Below are 16,330 nucleotides of genomic sequence, written 5' to 3'. Positions count from 1 at the left end.
GCATGGGTAGGGGGAACAGGGGCCGGGCGTTAACTCCGGAGCCAGCTCCTGCCTGGCAGGCCTGTCTGACGTCGCGCGCCCCAACAGCCTTCTGGAGTCGGAATGACTTCCCAGTTTCTCCCGGGAAGAGGCAGGGCGTTTCCTGCCCGGCTGGCCGGCCCGGTTTCTGCGGCCGCTGATTGGCTGGTCCGCGGCGCGTCACAATCACTTCCCGGTCACGCCAAGCCATCCTTGCCACTGTGCGTCCCGCGGACTACGCCTCCCGTGCGGCTGTTCGGCAGCGGAAGCGGAAGCCGGTACGGAGGTACCAGCTGGTCTCCGGAGGGGGGTAGGGGGCTCCATGAATGGAAGCGGCGGCGGCGGCGGGAGCGGCCTGAGCTGGGCGCCGGGGCCAGGGCCGGGGGCTGCCCAGGGCCTGCGCCTCTGCATGGGGGCGGCCCGAGGGCCCTGAGAGCAGGGGCGGGCAGAGGGGCCGAGCTGGGAGGGGCGGGGCCGGGTGGCCGTGGGGCCGGAGGCGCGTCGGGCTGGAGCCGGTCACGATGCCCCGAAGGAAGCAAAGCCACCCGCAGCCCGTGAAATGCGAGGGGGTCAAAGGTCAGGGGTCAGGGGCTTTGGGGGGAGGAGCGGGGGTGGGGTCAGTGGAGTGGGCTCAGGTCAGGGTGGAGGGGGCCTCCTCAGGGATGGGGCGGGCGATCTGGGCTCCTAGCTTCCCACTCAGGTACTAAGGGAACCCAAGAGGGTCAACGAGTACGGGAAGCGCCGTCCACGAGGGCTGGTTCCCTGGGTGCGGACGATGGGCACCACTTGGGAGAGAAGATCCATAAGCCCCCTCCCTTCTTTAGTGGATACAGAAGAGACTCTCGACGAAGGACCCGGGGCACTGGTGTTGGAAAGTGATTTGCTACTAGGCCAGGATCTGGAGTTTGAGGAGGAAGAGGAAGAGGAGGAGGAAGGTGACGGCAACAGCGACCAGCTCATGGGCTTTGAGAGAGACTCAGAAGGTGGGTTTTTTAGGGACTTGGTTAAGGACTAGTAGCCGCTGGGGCCAGTAGCCCTTTAGGAGACAGGTTAGGTAGGGTTTAGTGTCAGCGACCAAAACACCATTTCCTGCCACAACCCAAGGCTGATTTAGTTTGGAGCTATTACTTCCTTTACTTCCATCCCTTTGCTGAGAAGTTCTGGAGACTGGTCAAAGATAGTATGAGGAAGGTGGTAAATACTCTTTTAATATCCTCCCATTCCTTGTGTGGGTACTGTAAAGAGGTTTGGGAAAGCCTTCTCTCTAATAATCATTTTAGTTAGTACTTAGGTCTGCTCTTAACTTTGTTTCACCTGCAGCTCAAGCTCCTTTTGTACTGAGTTCTTAGCTTCTGCCCTTAAAGTACCCTTCCTCCTTGTGTGATCTTAGCCTCACCCTACCCTAACATTACATTACCCACTCACTTATGAAGGATATTTTGAAAATCGTTCAAGGAACACATGTAAAAGAGAACCTATCCCTTAAGTATAATGCACATTACTTTCTTTGTTTGTGCTTTTCTCCAAATTTTGCCTCTTTTTGGTTTTATTTTATAATTAACTCTGTACTTGAAGTTAATAGAGTAGAAAAAGGTCCCAGGTCCTGCCTGAGACCTATTTTTACTTTTTTATTCAAGGATTAATTACATTATTTAATCATCTCAGTTTGCAATCTACTGTGAGCCCTTGATCTTTCCATTCAATTCAACTCTATTGACATTAGGTTAGTGCAGACTCAGAGGTAGACAATTCATTTTGAATTTTCTGGAGGCATTATAAGGGAGACCTTAAATCCCTAGGAGAGAACTAAAAGGATTATCAAAGCCAAGAGAAAGGTGGGGCTAAGCAAATGAGACCATAGGTGGAAAAGGGAGTTTGGAACTGGTCCTACCCCATACTGATGTTTTTTCTTATGTATCTCTTGCCAGGAGACTCTCTGGGGGCCAGGCCTGGGCTTCCCTACGGGCTGAGCGACGACGAGTCTGGGGGCGGCCGAGCATTAAGTGCTGAGAGTGAAGTTGAGGAGCCAGCCAGGGGTCCAGGGGAGGCCAGGGGTGAGAGGCCAGGCCCAGCCTGCCAGCTGTGTGGGGGGCTGACAGGTGAGGGGCCGTGTTGTGGGGCAGGAGGGCCGGGTGGGGGGCCCCCGCTGCCCCCACGGCTACTGTACTCATGCCGCCTCTGCGCCTTCGTGTCCCACTACTCGAGCCACCTGAAGCGGCACATGCAGACACACAGCGGGGAGAAGCCGTTCCGCTGTGGTCGCTGCCCCTACGCCTCCGCCCAGCTCGTCAACCTGACACGACATACCCGCACCCACACTGGCGAGAAGCCCTACCGCTGTCCCCACTGCCCCTTTGCCTGCAGCAGCCTGGGCAACCTGAGGCGGCATCAGCGTACCCATGCAGGGCCCCCCACTCCTCCCTGCCCGACCTGTGGCTTCCGCTGCTGTGCTCCACGACCAACCCGGCCTCCCAGTCCCACAGAGCAGGAGGGAGCAGTGCCCCGGCGACCTGAAGGTAAAAAGCCAGAGACTAAAGATCCTAGGATGTGGTGGGGAGCACTAGTGGTACTTAGATTAATAGCTCAAATTTCATTGTTCCCACAGACGCTCTGCTCCTTCCAGATTTGAGTCTCCATGTGCCACCAGGTGGTGCCAGTTTCCTGCCAGACTGTGGGCAGCTGCAGGGTGAAGGGGAGGGCCTGTGTGGGACTGGATCAGAACCACTGCCAGAGCTGCTGTTCCCTTGGACCTGCCGGGGCTGTGGACAAGAGCTGGAGGAGGGTGAGGGTAGTCGGCTGGGATCTGCCATGTGTGGGCGCTGCATGCGAGGAGAGGCTGGAGGGGGTGCCAGTGGGGTGCCCCAGGGCCCCAGTGACAAAGGCTTTGCCTGTAGCCTCTGCCCCTTTGCCACTCACTATCCCAACCACCTGGCCCGGCACATGAAGACACACAGTGGTGAGAAGCCCTTCCGCTGCGCCCGATGCCCTTATGCCTCTGCTCATCTGGATAACCTGAAACGGCACCAGCGTGTCCACACAGGAGAGAAGCCCTACAAGTGCCCCCTCTGCCCTTATGCCTGTGGTAACCTGGCCAACCTCAAACGTCATGGTCGTATCCACTCTGGCGACAAACCTTTTCGATGTAGCCTTTGCAACTACAGCTGCAACCAGAGCATGAACCTCAAACGCCACATGCTGCGGCACACAGGCGAGAAACCCTTCCGCTGTGCCACCTGCGCCTATACCACAGGCCACTGGGACAACTACAAGCGCCACCAGAAGGTGCATGGCCATGGTGGGGCAGGAGGGCCTGGCCTCTCTGCCACGGAGGGATGGGCACCACCTCACAGCCCACCCTCTGTTTTGAGCACTCGGGGTCCAACAGCCCTGGGCACTGCTGGTAGCCGGGCTCTCCATACAGACTCACCTTGAACTAGGTCCTTCCCCAGGGCCCCTATGGATTAGCCCTGCTCCTCCTGCGTTTTATACAGATGGAACAGAAGCCAACTTCTCCTTTTTTCCCCCGCTGGCCAGGGGCTCCACAGACTAACCTAGGCACTATATGGACCAGCCCAAACTCTCTGGGTAGGGGCCCATATGGACCAGGGGGCCTTGCCTTGACTGATGCACTTCATGAGCTCAGTGAGAAGGGCCTTGTATTCACCTCCACTGCTCTCAGGGGCTGTGGAAGAACTGGCTGGGGACTGCCCAGCCTCCCACCTGTTTATTTAACTTATTTCAGTGCTTTATAATAAAGGAAACACTAACAAAGCCATGTCTATGCTGAATTGGCAATGGCAAGCATTTGGCCTTGTCCTTTGCACAGTAGTCCATGCTGCAATGGGGGCAGCAGGGGCAGTGAGAGGGAACCAGAGGTAGGCAGCAGTCAGGCTTGAGTTTAATGATGAGGAGCTGGGCCAGACCATACATAGACCTCTGCCCATCCCCTTGCCCATGGCCCTAAGAAGCCAGAAGCAGACCAGGGGGAGCTCTGGCTCCTCCCCAAGGCAGGTAGCCATGGTCCCTTGGACTTTGTGCAAAATACTAAATGTTAATTTGGCATCGAGGGCCTGCTCTGAAAAAAGAGGGCAGTTCTTTGTGCAGCCAGCCCGGCAGGGAGGGAAAATGGGTTAGGAGGCCCCTGGCCAAGAAGGAAAAGGAGAGATAGGAAAGGAAAAGGAAAAAACTCCCCCTAGCTTGGGGGCACAGGGCACATTTCTGTAAATTCCTCTGGGGTAGACATCCAAGCAGTGGAGATTACAGATCCTCATCTCCAATGCCCTCGAAGGCGAAATTGCCGTGGACGTCACTGGCACTGGCATCTGTGCTGGGACTGCCAATCCCCCGCAAGCTCACAGCACTCAGCTTACTCTGTAACAAAGGCAGGGTGAGGGTCAGAGGGCTTGAGCCTGAAGGACTCCTACAGACACCAACCTCGCCAACCCTGTGAACTCACTGAGAGTTTGACCATGGACTCCCGGCTGGCATCAGGTGACTCCTGGGGAAGAGGAGGCAGAGGTATCAGATTCACTGGGGGAGGTAAGGCAAGTCTGGAAGCCAGGGTAATGACCCGGGGTGATACTTACGAGCAGTGGTGGGGATTTCACTGCTTGCTGGCTATCTGAGCGTCTCAGGGTGCCCCCTACCCGCCGGCGCAGCATCTGGGGACAAAAATTCAATATGCTGATCAGCGTCACAGAAGTCAGGATCACTTCTGTCAGAATCTTAATTATATCCCCTCAAGAGAAACCTCAGGACAAAAGGTAGGGAGAGCATAACACTCAGTGCTGTCCCCACACTCTGCTGCCTGGTCCCTGCTTGCTGCTTACCTTCCTGATACTGCCCCCAGATTTCTTCACCATCAGTTCATCTACCATTGATTGGAGGCAGATGCTCATCATAATAGCCTGAGAGCAGAGAGCTTGTTGACTAAGGTGTTCATCCTGAGCCCAGCACCCTAAGACAAGGGCTCCCACTCATATGGAGTCCTGGAAGCCCTAGATGGTTATCTAAGGGGCTCCAGAGGAGGTCTGAGGGTAGTCTCACACCTGGGGGCTAGTGATGGTAACCCACTGTAGCCGGTCCTTGCTCATGAGGTATTCAAAAGCCAGTTCCAGGCGCACCTCACCCCGGCCCCGGCCTGGGCTGCTTGTACCTCCACTAGGCAGTGGCACCTAGGAGAGGAAAGAGAATTAGGCTACCTCTTCCAAACCACTGCAGCCCATCCTTGAAGCTGAAGGCTTGCTGTACCCCGACCCAGGGAAGCCTTCCCTCCCACCTTACTCACAGAGGAAGTGACCCGCCAGCATCGCATGCGGGTGACCCGGAAGGAGCCTTCGCGAAGTTGTTGGCCAGGCAGGCGGAGCTGGAGGCTGAGCTCACTGTTGCCTGCACTCACCACCACTGGACAATCCTTCTCTGGGAAGTCTGCCACACAAGCATCGAAGCGCAGGTAGCCATAGTGCCGCAGGGTTTGAGCCAGCCGGAGGAACTGAAAAATGTCAGCATGTGTCCTGGATTAGAAGGGGGAGTGGAGGCTCAGATTATGCAATCCCATGCAGGGACAGCCAGGAAGAGCTCACCTCCTTCTTGGAGACCTTCTCTTGCAGAGATTTGAGCTGCCGATGCTGCTCTTTGGTGACTAGAATCCACCCACGCTCAATATCTGACACAGTCTACAGTTGAAACAAGGGATGGGGTGGGGGCTCCAGTCAGTGACCCCACCCCCCAGGAAAGTGTCCTGAGTTAGAAATGTTGAGTCTGACCTTAGCCCCACACTTGAGTGACCTCTTTAAAGAGAGACCTTGACCCTATCAACTTATAATAAAAGTAGGGAGAATTAGAGATTGCTTCAAGAGCCCTGACAGTATTCTAGGAATATCCCTAAGAAGTGAGAACAAAGACAAATATTTTCTTAGGCAAGTAGGACACTAGAATCATTTTCAGGGCAAGGGTTCTGATGCAGCTCCAAGCTCACCTGAGCATAAAGCAGGTTCAGGCCAACTCGGTTCTCCATGACATCGTCATCATAGGCAGAGTCCCAATAACTGTGAGGCCAAGGGGTGGAAAGGGGTAATGGGGCTAAGCTGGGGTAAGGCAATAGATATAATGGAAAAATGGGGCAAAACAGGAGCAATCTGGAACTCTCAGGCTAATGGTGAGATAGTGAGAGGAAGTTTGGGAGGCCTGGTATAAACACATGGCACTACTCCCTTGTCTGGATTATTCTGTCTCCATATATGGCCCAATAATCACACTCAGCACTGTCCCCACTTTCAGGCCCAGCCCTGACCTTTTCCTTAGCACAATCTTATACTCTTGACTCCGAAGACTGGTGACAGACACATAAGGCAGCTCAAATTCTTGCAACTTCCGTACAACTATGGATTAAAAAGGAAAAATGTGATGAACCTCAAAAAAAAAAAAAAGGAAACAAGAAAGAAGCACCATGAGAAAATGTTCCATTCTAAGGGGTGACAGGGAGGCAGAAACTCACTACTGGAAGCACAATGAAGTAGTAAAGTCTAAAAAGACTCACAAGAAAAGGCTCCATCCTCTCTTTCTCGAACAAGGAAGAGACTAAAGTATCCAATCAAGTCATCTGGAAGATCCAGCTTTGCAGCTACAGCCTGGGGACAGGAAATACAGCTCATCCTATTGGCTGGTCCCAGTCTTCCCCAAGCCCAGGACCTGGGGTGCAGAGGGTGCAGGGGCAGTGCTGAAAAAGCACCTTACCTCCAAAACATCCTCGGTCTGATCTGAAGTTAGCACGTTGACCAGAACTTTCTGCCCATTGCTGAGCAGCACTTCCAAGGAGACCTCCTCTGTGGGGACCTGCTGTGTCTCCTGTGTGAGCATACATGAGGTTGGGAAGCTCTGCCTTATTAACACCTGTCCCCAGACCAGCTCTGTTCCATCTGCAACTCTCTATTTCTAGTCCCCTTTTGTGTTTCATTCTCAGCTGCTTAAACAAAGGTTGAGCTTTCCTTGACTTTGACTTCAGTGGTACAGCAGACACTCCATTCCATTATCAAAGTTCCAGAATGACTCCTCTGAACCATACCATTAAAATGACATGGCCCTCCAGCAAATCTTTCCCTTAAATCTAGGTCTCACTTAAAACCTTACCTGTTGTGCACGACGCAGGAAACTATTAAAGGTCTCACTGCTCCCAAGCAGTGGGTCTTGTCGAACTGTGGGAACAAGAGAATGATGTTCTAGTATTTTAGGATTCATTGGCTTCCCCCAATCCTCTTCTTAGTAGGTCCCCCCCGACCCCATTTCCTGGGCTGATGGTGGCCTGCCACATCCCCCAGCTGGCCTCACCTCACTCAATGTTTGCATAAATTCTTCACCTGCCCCACCCTTGGCTGCCATCTAGTTGAGTCCAGTCTATAGAACTAGGGAAATAACAATGATGTTAATCTAAAGCACATCAGATAGAAATTAATTTCTCCCCACCAAACTAAACTGCCTTAAGACTATTTAGTGTAATACTTGTATTTCTCATAGGTGTTAGTGCCCAAATTGCTTTGCTAGTATACACTTAAAAATCCCCTTACTTTGCTCTTAACATTAAATAACATATCAGACAAGAGGCTTCTCACATGTAGAAATTAATGTAGGACTTTTACAGAGCCAGCTGTTTTTAGTTTCTCCCTATAATCTCAAAATAATCTAAAGTTCCACCAATCACTCACCAGCTTGCATGTACTTCTCTAACTGCTCTCTCCTCTGTTCTACCTCTGCAGGTGTCAGAGAGAAAAGCTTCTTTGGGGGGAATGCAGGAAGCACATTGGCCCCATACTCCTTCCGAAGCTATATAGAGAAAGAGATACAACCCTTTTGTAAACACAGAAAATGAAGGAAGCTGTTGAGACAGAGTGCACCATATCTACTCTGGTCAACTGGGAAATAATTCCTTTGGCAGAATTAGCATCTCAAGTTCTTTTCTATCTTAGTGTGTATAAGTCAATCTCTTCATACGGTGGGGAGGGTTTGTGTGGAAAAAGGTCCTAAAGGGAACCCCTCTATTATCTAGCAAGATTTTATTGAACCTTCACAGGAAGCAGAGGGCTTTTCAGGGACATTTATGTGCACAAATAGTTATGCCATAACTAAGTAAGTTCATAAAGTAGCATAGAACTTAAAGACACTTTATGGATCAAGAAATTCATGTTTCAGTTGTAGAAACTGAGGTTCAAAGAAATTAGGTAACTTGCTTGGGGTTGTGCAATTAATTATCAGTAGAACCAGGCCACTCTACTGAGTTACATACAGAGTTCACCATCTGGTAAGGAAGGCAGAAATACATCGTAGCACACATATAAGAATAATTGGAACAGCTATACACATTGAAATGAGCCAAGGAACACACAAGGAAATCAGTGAATGGTTTGTATAAGCAGGAAAAAGAATTTAAAATTGCAGCTCAGATGACAGAAGGAATGTGCTTTGGTAGATAGGGAGAGTTCTGTTTTTTCATGCAGAGGCAAAGGCTAAAAGAACAGTAAAGAAGGTACAGAAAAGCAGGAAGCAGGATGATAAGTATAGGGAGGAGCAGTTATTGTGGCAAACATGAAGTTCCTTGGGGAGTTCCCAGAAAATGTCAGACGAAAAGATAAAGCACTTCACCCTCCCTTTGGCAGTGATTAAAGAGGAACCGGATGAAGCAAAAAATGGAGATATTGATGTCCATGTGCAGGCAAGAGCTGGAAGCTGCCTTCAGGCAGGAGTGCTAGTCCCACCTGCTCGTGCAACCCCAGGAGCTGGCTGTAGCGCACCCGACAGTGCAGGACTCCGTTCACGTGAATGTTATAGGCCTGAGGACGCAAAAGTAGGCAGGCATTTTAGGGTGGCAGTCCTGGCAACATCTGAGAACCCTAGCCGGAAGTTGTCCGGCACAGCTCATTCAGAGTAACGCACGGAGATCCCCTGAAGATTAGCTAGTTTGTTTTCCCCAGGGAAAGCAGAAGGGCCTGGGGAAACTGGGGCACTTGTGTTACAGTCTCCCTCCCCACAGGCCTGAGACGCCCACCAGAGCAGCCACAACCTAACAAGGGGAGGCGACTGGTCGAACAAAGGACCTATTGGAGCTGGGGCGACTTCTACAAGAATTTGAGACACGACAAACGCTCCCAGTGTGGTAGCGACCGTGGATCTGGCCCGAAGAGTGGCTGCCAGGCCTTGGAGGCCGCTCCCAGAGCTCCGGCCCGTTATCCCCGCCCCGGCCCAGCTCTGGCTGCTCCTCACCACGTAGGCGGAGCCGCCGCTGTCCCCGCTGCGGGACTCGGTTTCAGGAATGGAAAAGTGCATGTTCCCTATGGCAGGGCCCCTCCGGGGTCCGGACTGTGAGGGCCTCAGCGGCTCTCCACGCTCGCCTCCGCTGGTCAGTACGTCCCCGCGGCTTCACTCGCCATTTTGGGGGGCCTGGGATCCTTGGTGGTAAGACGGTAGGACGTCGGCTCTGGGCGTAGAGACCCCAGCATTCTGGGAACTGTAGTCTATAGGCAGGAGGAGGCTGTCAGGACCGGGAGCCCAGAATTGAGACGGCCCTCATCACGACCCGTAGTCCGGGGCGGGACCCGATGCACCTCCGGAAATTGTAGTTCGTCTGCGGCGTGCGTAGTGGGTGTCGGTGGTGGAACCTCCAGCCCAGGTGGCGCTGTAGTCCCAGTGTAGGCGAAGCTAGGCGAAGCAAGCCGGGTGACTGCGGTGGGCGGAGCCTAGGACGGTCCGCGATGGCTGCGGTGGCTGTGGCAGTTCTCGAGGGTGAGCGAAGGGCCGGGCGCACCAACTGGTACGCAAGCCGACGAGCTCCGGACGGCTAGTGCTGGGCCCTGAGCTCCTTTGGGCCCTGCCGTTCCGTTCCGGTGCCGCGCCGGCCTCTGGCTTAGTCTCGGGTGCAGCCCCACGCTGCGTCCCGGCTGGTTCCCGTGAGAAGGGTGGGTGACTCCTCCTTCCTCCCACCCCGTCTGTCCTTTGATCCTGCCGCGCAGTGCGTCCCCACGCGGATCCCTGGATTGCCTCGCGCCTGGCGGCGGAGCCGTGGTCATGCCAACCCAGCAGCCAGCTGCGCCGAGTGCGAGTCCCTCCAAACCCTCTCGGAGCCTCTCTGGCTCACTTTGTGACCTGTTTTCTAATTCAGACTCGGGATCCGGAATGAAGGCGGAACTTTCGCCTAGACCTGGGGTAAGTGAGGGTGCCCTTCCAAGCTGCCTGTCAAATGCTACGCAGGACTGTCTGCTTCGTTCTGCCCTATCTCCCATCCCGTTCAGTTTCTCAGTTAAAACAGCGAAATTTTTACAGAGCCTAATGGTATTTCAGTCTGATAGTTGAGGAGAAACCTCCATCCCTGAATGGGATGTAAGCTTGTAAAAGTTAGCTTGTGGAAGTGAGAGAGGTTTAGGTACCTAACCTTGTGGGAATCTTCTAAATATCCAAGAGTGTTGGTTCATCATTGGAACTGTTGGGTGAAGAGCAATGTCCCATGTCTGTGTCTTAGGCAGCAGGGAGGGAGATGACCCAAGAAGAGAAGCTGCAGCTTCGGAAGGAAAAGAAACAGCAGAAGAAGAGACGGAAGGAGGACAAGGGGGCAGAACCAGAAACTGGCTGTGCTGTATCTACAGCACAGTGTCAAGGTACGAGGTCTTTTTTAATGGGCTGGGGTATGAAACTGGTTAGAGGGAGGTGGTGATGTGATAGGACACAAAATTGATTTGAGCAAATGCAAAGTGAAAAGGTTCAGATAAATTAAAAGAGAAGTTTTGGTTAGGATATAAATATCACCTGTCTGGGGCTTGGGCACTTCTTCCTTCTACCTTTAGTAGGCACAACCAGAGAACTGCCAGGAACTGGCATTCAGTTGGGGGGCACTCCCGGGGAGAAAGTTCCAGCTGGTCGGAGTAAGGCTGAACTTCGTGCTGAGCGGCGAGCTAAACAGGAGGCTGAGCGGGCCCTGAAACAGGCAAGAAAAGGGGAACAAGGAGGGCCACCTCCTCAGACCTGTCCCAGCACAGCTGGAGAAATCCCCTCAGGTATTTTTCCCTCATTTCAAAATCTCTTGCTCCTAATTCTGTGCTAGCTAAGGCTTCCCCTTGTAAAACACTTTTCTCCTCCCATTCTCACCTTGGAACCCAAAGTTCAAAATTCTTCCATCAATCCCATCCTTTCCCTATTTCTTCTTCTACTTTATTTTCCGTGCCCCTACATCCTATTTTTCTTGATGTGCCTTATGCCCTAAGAGTAAATTACCCATTTCGAGGCCTATTATATCTTGAAAACAGCCATTATTTTTTAGGAGTAAAGCGTCTCCCAGAGCACACTCAGGTTGAGGACTCCACACTTCTGAGAAGGCTTGTTAAAAAAACAGAGCGGCAACAGGTAAGAAGTAGGTTGGTATGTGTAGATAGGGCTGAGGGAGGAAAATTGTTCCGGGCAAAGTGAGACCCTGGAGAAGGGATGGGTACTTTGATCAAAGTAGTGTCATTGTTCACTTGCTTCCCAGCTTCATCGCATTGTTTTAAACTCTGGGCCATTGGTCCTATTCCTATTTTGTCAAGGTTCCTACACGAAAGGATTATGGATCCAAAGTCAGTCTCTTCTCCCACCTACCCCAGTACAGCAGACAAAACTTCCTGACCCAGTATATGAGGTAGGATCCTGTGTCATAACATTTAAATCTGAGGTTTAGTAACTCAGTCATTAAAAGACTGGAAGTTTGAGATGGGATATTTGGAAATATGAACTCAAGACAAAACTCTAGAGGAAATGGGGGAGTCTACTAGCGAAGAAAGTTCCTTTTCATCAGGGGCAAGGGGGCAATAGGTGCTCAAGTTCCCTTGCAAAGTATGTGACACCGCCATCCCATCAGCATCCCATCCTCTGTGATCCACCCAGCCATGGTGCGACTCGGCCTGCAGTACTCCCAGGGCCTGGTCAGTGGCTCCAATGCCCGGTGTATTGCCCTGCTTCGTGCCTTACAGCAGGTATGCCCATCCTGTTCTCTTATAACCCCCCAAACTACCCCAGCTTCTCTCACCCAAGGTAATCTCTTAGATGAAAAGGGAATGACTCCCACCCTCAGAACATTTTCCTCAGTGAAGCTTACCCTGACGTCCCTTTCAGAGATCTTTATTGAGGAACACTATGCTGATCAGTTTGTATACTCTATAGGTGATTCAGGATTACACAACACCTCCCAATGAAGAGCTCTCAAGGGATCTTGTGAATAAACTAAAACCCTATATCAGGTAAGGATAACCACTACAAGTCCACTCCCATTTCATCCAGGCCTTTGCAGGTCCTCTTTCTCTTGCTTTTCTACTCTGTTTCACTTTCTGTTCTGTTTTATTTTCTAAGAATCTTCCAAAAAAAAAAAGTGACAGCTTTTTAAGTTTTAACGAGTTGCACAAACTGAGGTGTTATTGTTTCAGCTTCCTGACTCAGTGCCGCCCCCTGTCTGCGAGCATGTACAATGCTATTAAGTTCCTCAACAAGGAAATCACCAGTGTGAGCAGCTCCAAGCGGGAAGAAGAGGTGATGAACAGGAGGAATGGGAGAGGCATGCACCTGTAGTTATGATTTAGAAGCATGTTTGGAACACTCAGGAAGGCCAGCACAGGCCACCTCTAAGCAAGGCTTAAGGAGGTGGTGGATCTCTTACTTGTGCTACCTGTGGGCTCCCTTCAGGCCCATTATTATACATAAATTCAAGCATCCAGATGACAATTAGAGGAAGAAATGTATCCATTTCCTGTTCTCTAAACATCATACTCCACTTAGGCCAAGTCAGAACTTGGAGCAGCCATTGATCGGTATGTGCAAGAGAAGATTGTGCTTGCAGCTCAGGCAATTTCACGCTTTGCCTACAAGAAAATCAATAATGGAGATGTGATTCTGGTATATGGATGGTATGATCCAATTCCATGACTAAGAAACCGGGGAGTGGAATGGTGGGAAGATAGGATTATCCTCTTGCCTTTGAAAACTAGTGACTTTTTATAACTGAGTCTCTTCTGCATCCCTTCTAGCTCATCTCTGGTATCAGGAATTCTTCAGGAGGCTTGGTCCAATGGCCGGCGGTTTCGGGTGGTAGTGGTGGACAGTCGGCCCCGGTTAGAGGGAAGGCACATGCTACGTTCTCTGGTCCGTGCTGGGGTCCCTGCCTCCTACCTGCTGATTCCTGCTGCCTCCTATGTGCTCCCAGAGGTGAGGGTAGAGGAAAGGGACTCCAAGGTCGGAGGTAAAATGGTGTAGTAAATAGACATAATCCCACCTTCTTTAGACTTAGTTATTTAAAAACATTAGAATAGCACAGCCCAGGTCTGGGGTTGTAGTTCAGTGGTAGAGTGCCTAGCATGTATGAGGCACTGAGTTTTATCCTCAGTACCACATAAAAATAAATAAATAAAATAAAGGTTTTATGTCCAAAAAAATAATATAAACCTGTTTATACTTACTAGATGCTCTAGTATAATGTAGTATGCTCTAATATAATATAGCTATTACAAGAACATTATATTAAACTGGCAGCTACCAACAGAACAAAACTAACCTTAAGGTTTAGATTTCCTGTAGGAGGCTTGGTGGATCAATAGTTAGGTGTTTTCCAAAAACAGCAAGCATTAAGATTTGTTACTGTCCTGGGCAGAAATGGGGGAACTTTTTGCATTGATATAACATGGCATTTTTTCTCTTCCCTTTCCTTACTGTTGAAAACAAACAGGTTTCTAAGGTGCTATTGGGAGCTCATGCACTCCTGGCCAACGGATCTGTGATGTCACGGGTGGGGACAGCACAGCTGGCCTTGGTGGCTCGAGCCCATAACGTCCCAGTGCTGGTCTGCTGTGAAACATACAAGTTCTGTGAGCGTGTGCAAACTGATGCCTTCGTCTCTAATGAGCTAGGTAAGCAGGGCATAAGAGAAGCTTCCAAGCACCCAAGAAAAGAGGTAAAGGGGAAACTAAACCACAACTTCTTTCCTAAATGGATAAAATGAGTGTACTTCCCATTGCAGATGACCCTGATGATCTGCAGTGTGAGCGGGGAGAACATGTGGCCCTGGCTAACTGGCAAAACCACCCATCTCTACGGCTGCTGAATTTGGTCTATGATGTGACTCCCCCAGAGCTTGTGGATCTGGTGATCACAGAGCTGGGCATGATCCCTTGCAGTTCTGTTCCTGTTGTCCTACGAGTCAAGAGCAGTGACCAATGAGGGGGAAACACTGGCTCAATAAATAGTATATGCCCTACATTCAACAACTCTGCTCCTTTGTATTTCTTTTAGTGTTTCCACACTTAAGATAAGAATCTGTGCCTGCTGATAACTTTAGGCCTTTGTAGAGACCCTCTCAGGTGACTGCCAGTGATTTGAGGCGAAGGTGAGGGTCCTTATGGAGATCAAAACCTTATGATCTGTAGTCATTAATATTGAGCATCTCATGTCAGACACTGAACTAGGTATGGAGAGAAACACATGGACAAATAAGAGTCCTAACTTTAGTAATAAGTTAGTATTTGTTTTTTCTTTTTAGAGAGAGGGGGAGAGAGAGAATTTTTTTTTTTTTTTAATATTTATTCTTTAGATTTCGGCGGACACAACATCTTTGTTTGTATGTGGTGCTGAGGATCGAACCCGGGCCACACGCATGCCAGGTGAGCGCGCTACCGCTTGAGCCACATCCCCAGCCCGTAAGTTAGTATTTGTTAAGTACTCAATGTGTATCAGAAATTGTTCTGAGTCCTTTATCACCTACTCAGAAAAATCAATACATTGCCAAGAAATAAATGATATTTTATAGTTGAGAAAATAGGAGGCAACACAGCTAAGGCATAGAAAGTTACTTGTCCAGGGTAGTATAGCTAGCAAACAGCTAAACCAGGATGTGATCATAGGCAGTCTAAATCCAAAGACTTAACTTTTATGATGGTAGGAAGATAATCAAATCATATCTACAGTGTGAGATAAATTCTACTAGTAGTATGAACAAAATTCCTTGGAAACAGCAAAATATGATGCTATTTGGTCTAGCAAAGTTGGTGAAGACTTGACAAGTAACATTCAACCCAATCCTTGAAAGGTTAAGTCATTTCCCATTTGGAAAACAATCAGAAGGCAAATTAATGGAGGAGATTGCTTGAACACAAAAACTGGCCTTATAACAAGTTGCCAATTTAAGAGTCAAGTAGTGTATAAGGAGGTTAGAACAGGCTTAAGCATGACAGAGCTCCATAATTGAGGCTAGACTGTGAGTTGAATCACTGCTTAGCTTCAAAATGGAAAGTTATCCATTTGTGTGCATGTTTTATTAAAAATTTTCAAGCATCACAAAAGGAGACCGAGTCAGGTGCAATTTCATGCCAGTAATCCCAAAGACTTGGGAGGCTGAGGTAGGAAGATCACAAGTTCAGGACCAGCCTGGGTAACTTTAAGACTATCTCAGAATAAAATAAAAAGGGTTGGGGATACAGATCCATGCTAGAAGACTTGCCTAGCTTGCATGAGGTCCTGGGTTCAATCAGTGGTAGAACTCTTGCCTAGCACATTTGAGGCACTGGGTTTGATCCTCAGCATGACATAAAAATAAAAGGTACGAACAACAACAACAAAAAGACTGGGTTGTAGCTCAGTGGTAGAGAGCATGCTTAGCACATATAGCGCCCTGGGTTCAATCTGTAGCATTAAAAAAAAAAAAAAAAAAGTCCTGCTTTTCTCATGGTATTGACTTATAGAAACCCAGTCAGTTATCATTATAAAATGTTCCGCATTCTGTATTTATTTGCTTTCATGTAGTATTAATTTATTCTCTGCTCTGTTTCTATTTCAACTTTTTGGGTAAGGATAGTAATAAGTGGTTCTGTATGCTTTATATTGTATCTCATCAGGAAGCAAACAATGGTTGTTTCATGTTCAGTGATGATTGGGTCCAGGCATTTTAAAGCTTTCCCCAAACCTTTCATTTAGTGGTTTCATCCACTGATGATTGTTGCCTGAATAATTTCTTTGGGAGATGCAAAATGGTGATTATTCTATCATTCTTTGCTTGTTTACTGGATGATAATCTATAAAGAACTACCTCTCATCAGTTAGTTATTCTGAACTACAGTTCATACTGGAAAGGCAGGATAAATACTTAAGTTTTTCCTTTTATTTGCCAATTTTCAGGAATTGGTCACTAGTTACTGCCAATGGTTTACAATGAGCATGTCTTGATTTTTTTTTTTGGGGGGGGGGGCTTCCCGTTTTCTTTCTTTTTTCTTTTCAAGTGTGAAATCAGTCATCAAAATTAAGCAGAGTCAGTTTTATGCTT

At 49.5% G+C, this 16,330-nt stretch overlaps 3 protein-coding genes across 11 annotated transcripts; 2 read left to right on the top strand and 1 right to left on the bottom strand.

Annotated features, from left to right (window-relative positions):
- Positions 1 to 85: 85 nt before the first annotated feature.
- Znf513 (zinc finger protein 513) lies at positions 86 to 3,789 on the top strand. 4 transcript variants are annotated; one of them, XM_027933382.3, is made up of 4 exons: positions 86 to 304; positions 843 to 1,001; positions 1,947 to 2,534; positions 2,624 to 3,789. In XM_027933382.3, exons 1-4 carry the CDS (start codon positions 103 to 105, stop codon positions 3,448 to 3,450), a joined length of 1,776 nt encoding a protein of 591 aa, XP_027789183.2. In that variant the 5' UTR covers positions 86 to 102; the 3' UTR covers positions 3,451 to 3,789. The 4 variants fall into 4 exon arrangements, with proteins under 4 accessions (XP_027789183.2, XP_027789185.1, XP_027789184.1 ...); XM_027933384.2 differs by having other exon boundaries at positions 276 to 296; XM_027933383.2 differs by lacking the exon at positions 86 to 304 and adding an exon at positions 479 to 594.
- Positions 3,790 to 3,894: 105 nt separating this feature from the next.
- Snx17 (sorting nexin 17) lies at positions 3,895 to 9,581 on the bottom strand. 3 transcript variants are annotated; one of them, XM_027933392.2, is made up of 15 exons: positions 9,271 to 9,579; positions 8,766 to 8,840; positions 7,719 to 7,836; positions 7,147 to 7,211; positions 6,754 to 6,864; positions 6,557 to 6,647; positions 6,311 to 6,398; positions 5,996 to 6,065; positions 5,601 to 5,693; positions 5,306 to 5,509; positions 5,067 to 5,192; positions 4,848 to 4,925; positions 4,605 to 4,679; positions 4,475 to 4,516; positions 3,895 to 4,389 (listed from the first exon to the last, which is right to left on the bottom strand). In XM_027933392.2, exons 1-15 carry the CDS (start codon positions 9,331 to 9,333, stop codon positions 4,276 to 4,278), a joined length of 1,413 nt encoding a protein of 470 aa, XP_027789193.1. In that variant the 5' UTR covers positions 9,334 to 9,579; the 3' UTR covers positions 3,895 to 4,275. The 3 variants fall into 3 exon arrangements, with proteins under 3 accessions (XP_027789193.1, XP_027789195.1, XP_027789194.1); XM_027933394.2 differs by lacking the exon at positions 4,848 to 4,925 and having other exon boundaries at positions 9,271 to 9,581; XM_027933393.2 differs by lacking the exon at positions 8,766 to 8,840.
- Positions 9,582 to 9,706: 125 nt separating this feature from the next.
- On the top strand, positions 9,707 to 14,282 carry Eif2b4 (eukaryotic translation initiation factor 2B subunit delta). Of its 4 annotated transcripts, none has more exons than XM_027933390.3 (13): positions 9,707 to 9,789; positions 10,166 to 10,209; positions 10,523 to 10,658; positions 10,848 to 11,054; positions 11,318 to 11,400; positions 11,580 to 11,671; positions 11,891 to 12,005; positions 12,193 to 12,269; positions 12,453 to 12,555; positions 12,802 to 12,929; positions 13,050 to 13,227; positions 13,745 to 13,925; positions 14,036 to 14,282. In XM_027933390.3, exons 1-13 carry the CDS (start codon positions 9,759 to 9,761, stop codon positions 14,233 to 14,235), a joined length of 1,575 nt encoding a protein of 524 aa, XP_027789191.1. In that variant the 5' UTR covers positions 9,707 to 9,758; the 3' UTR covers positions 14,236 to 14,282. The 4 variants fall into 4 exon arrangements, with proteins under 4 accessions (XP_027789191.1, XP_027789190.1, XP_027789192.1 ...); XM_027933389.2 differs by having other exon boundaries at positions 9,709 to 9,789; positions 10,845 to 11,054; XM_027933391.2 differs by lacking the exon at positions 9,707 to 9,789 and adding an exon at positions 9,900 to 9,962 and having other exon boundaries at positions 10,845 to 11,054.
- Positions 14,283 to 16,330: the final 2,048 nt, after the last annotated feature.

This window comes from Marmota flaviventris, chromosome 14 (genome assembly GCF_047511675.1).
Source record: "Marmota flaviventris isolate mMarFla1 chromosome 14, mMarFla1.hap1, whole genome shotgun sequence".
NCBI classification, from domain to species: Eukaryota; Metazoa; Chordata; class Mammalia; order Rodentia; family Sciuridae; genus Marmota; species Marmota flaviventris.
Note: the sequence above shows the minus strand (reverse complement) of the source record. Positions and strands in the feature narration are given on the sequence as shown.

What these genes read in the sequence shown, in the direction of transcription:
- Eif2b4 (XM_027933388.1), top strand. Translation starts at nt 10,072, where the DNA reads ATGCCAACCCAGCAGCCAGCTGCGCCGAGTGCGAGTCCCTCCAAACCC. An exon ending in ATCTACAGCACAGTGTCAAG is followed by an intron (nt 10,659 to 10,847) that starts GTACGAGGTCTT and finishes TACCTTTAGTAG; the next exon opens with GCACAACCAGAGAACTGCCA. An exon ending in AGCTGGAGAAATCCCCTCAG is followed by an intron (nt 11,055 to 11,317) that starts GTATTTTTCCCT and finishes ATTATTTTTTAG; the next exon opens with GAGTAAAGCGTCTCCCAGAG.
- Snx17 (XM_027933392.2), bottom strand. Translation starts at nt 9,333, where the DNA reads ATGCACTTTTCCATTCCTGAAACCGAGTCCCGCAGCGGGGACAGCGGC. An exon ending in AGACCGAGGATGTTTTGGAG is followed by an intron (nt 6,648 to 6,753) that starts GTAAGGTGCTTT and finishes TCCTGTCCCCAG; the next exon opens with GCTGTAGCTGCAAAGCTGGA. An exon ending in TTACCATCACTAGCCCCCAG is followed by an intron (nt 4,926 to 5,066) that starts GTGTGAGACTAC and finishes CTCTGCTCTCAG; the next exon opens with GCTATTATGATGAGCATCTG.
- Znf513 (XM_027933382.3), top strand. Translation starts at nt 103, where the DNA reads ATGACTTCCCAGTTTCTCCCGGGAAGAGGCAGGGCGTTTCCTGCCCGG. An exon ending in AAGCGGAAGCCGGTACGGAG is followed by an intron (nt 305 to 842) that starts GTACCAGCTGGT and finishes TCCCTTCTTTAG; the next exon opens with TGGATACAGAAGAGACTCTC. An exon ending in CTTTGAGAGAGACTCAGAAG is followed by an intron (nt 1,002 to 1,946) that starts GTGGGTTTTTTA and finishes ATCTCTTGCCAG; the next exon opens with GAGACTCTCTGGGGGCCAGG.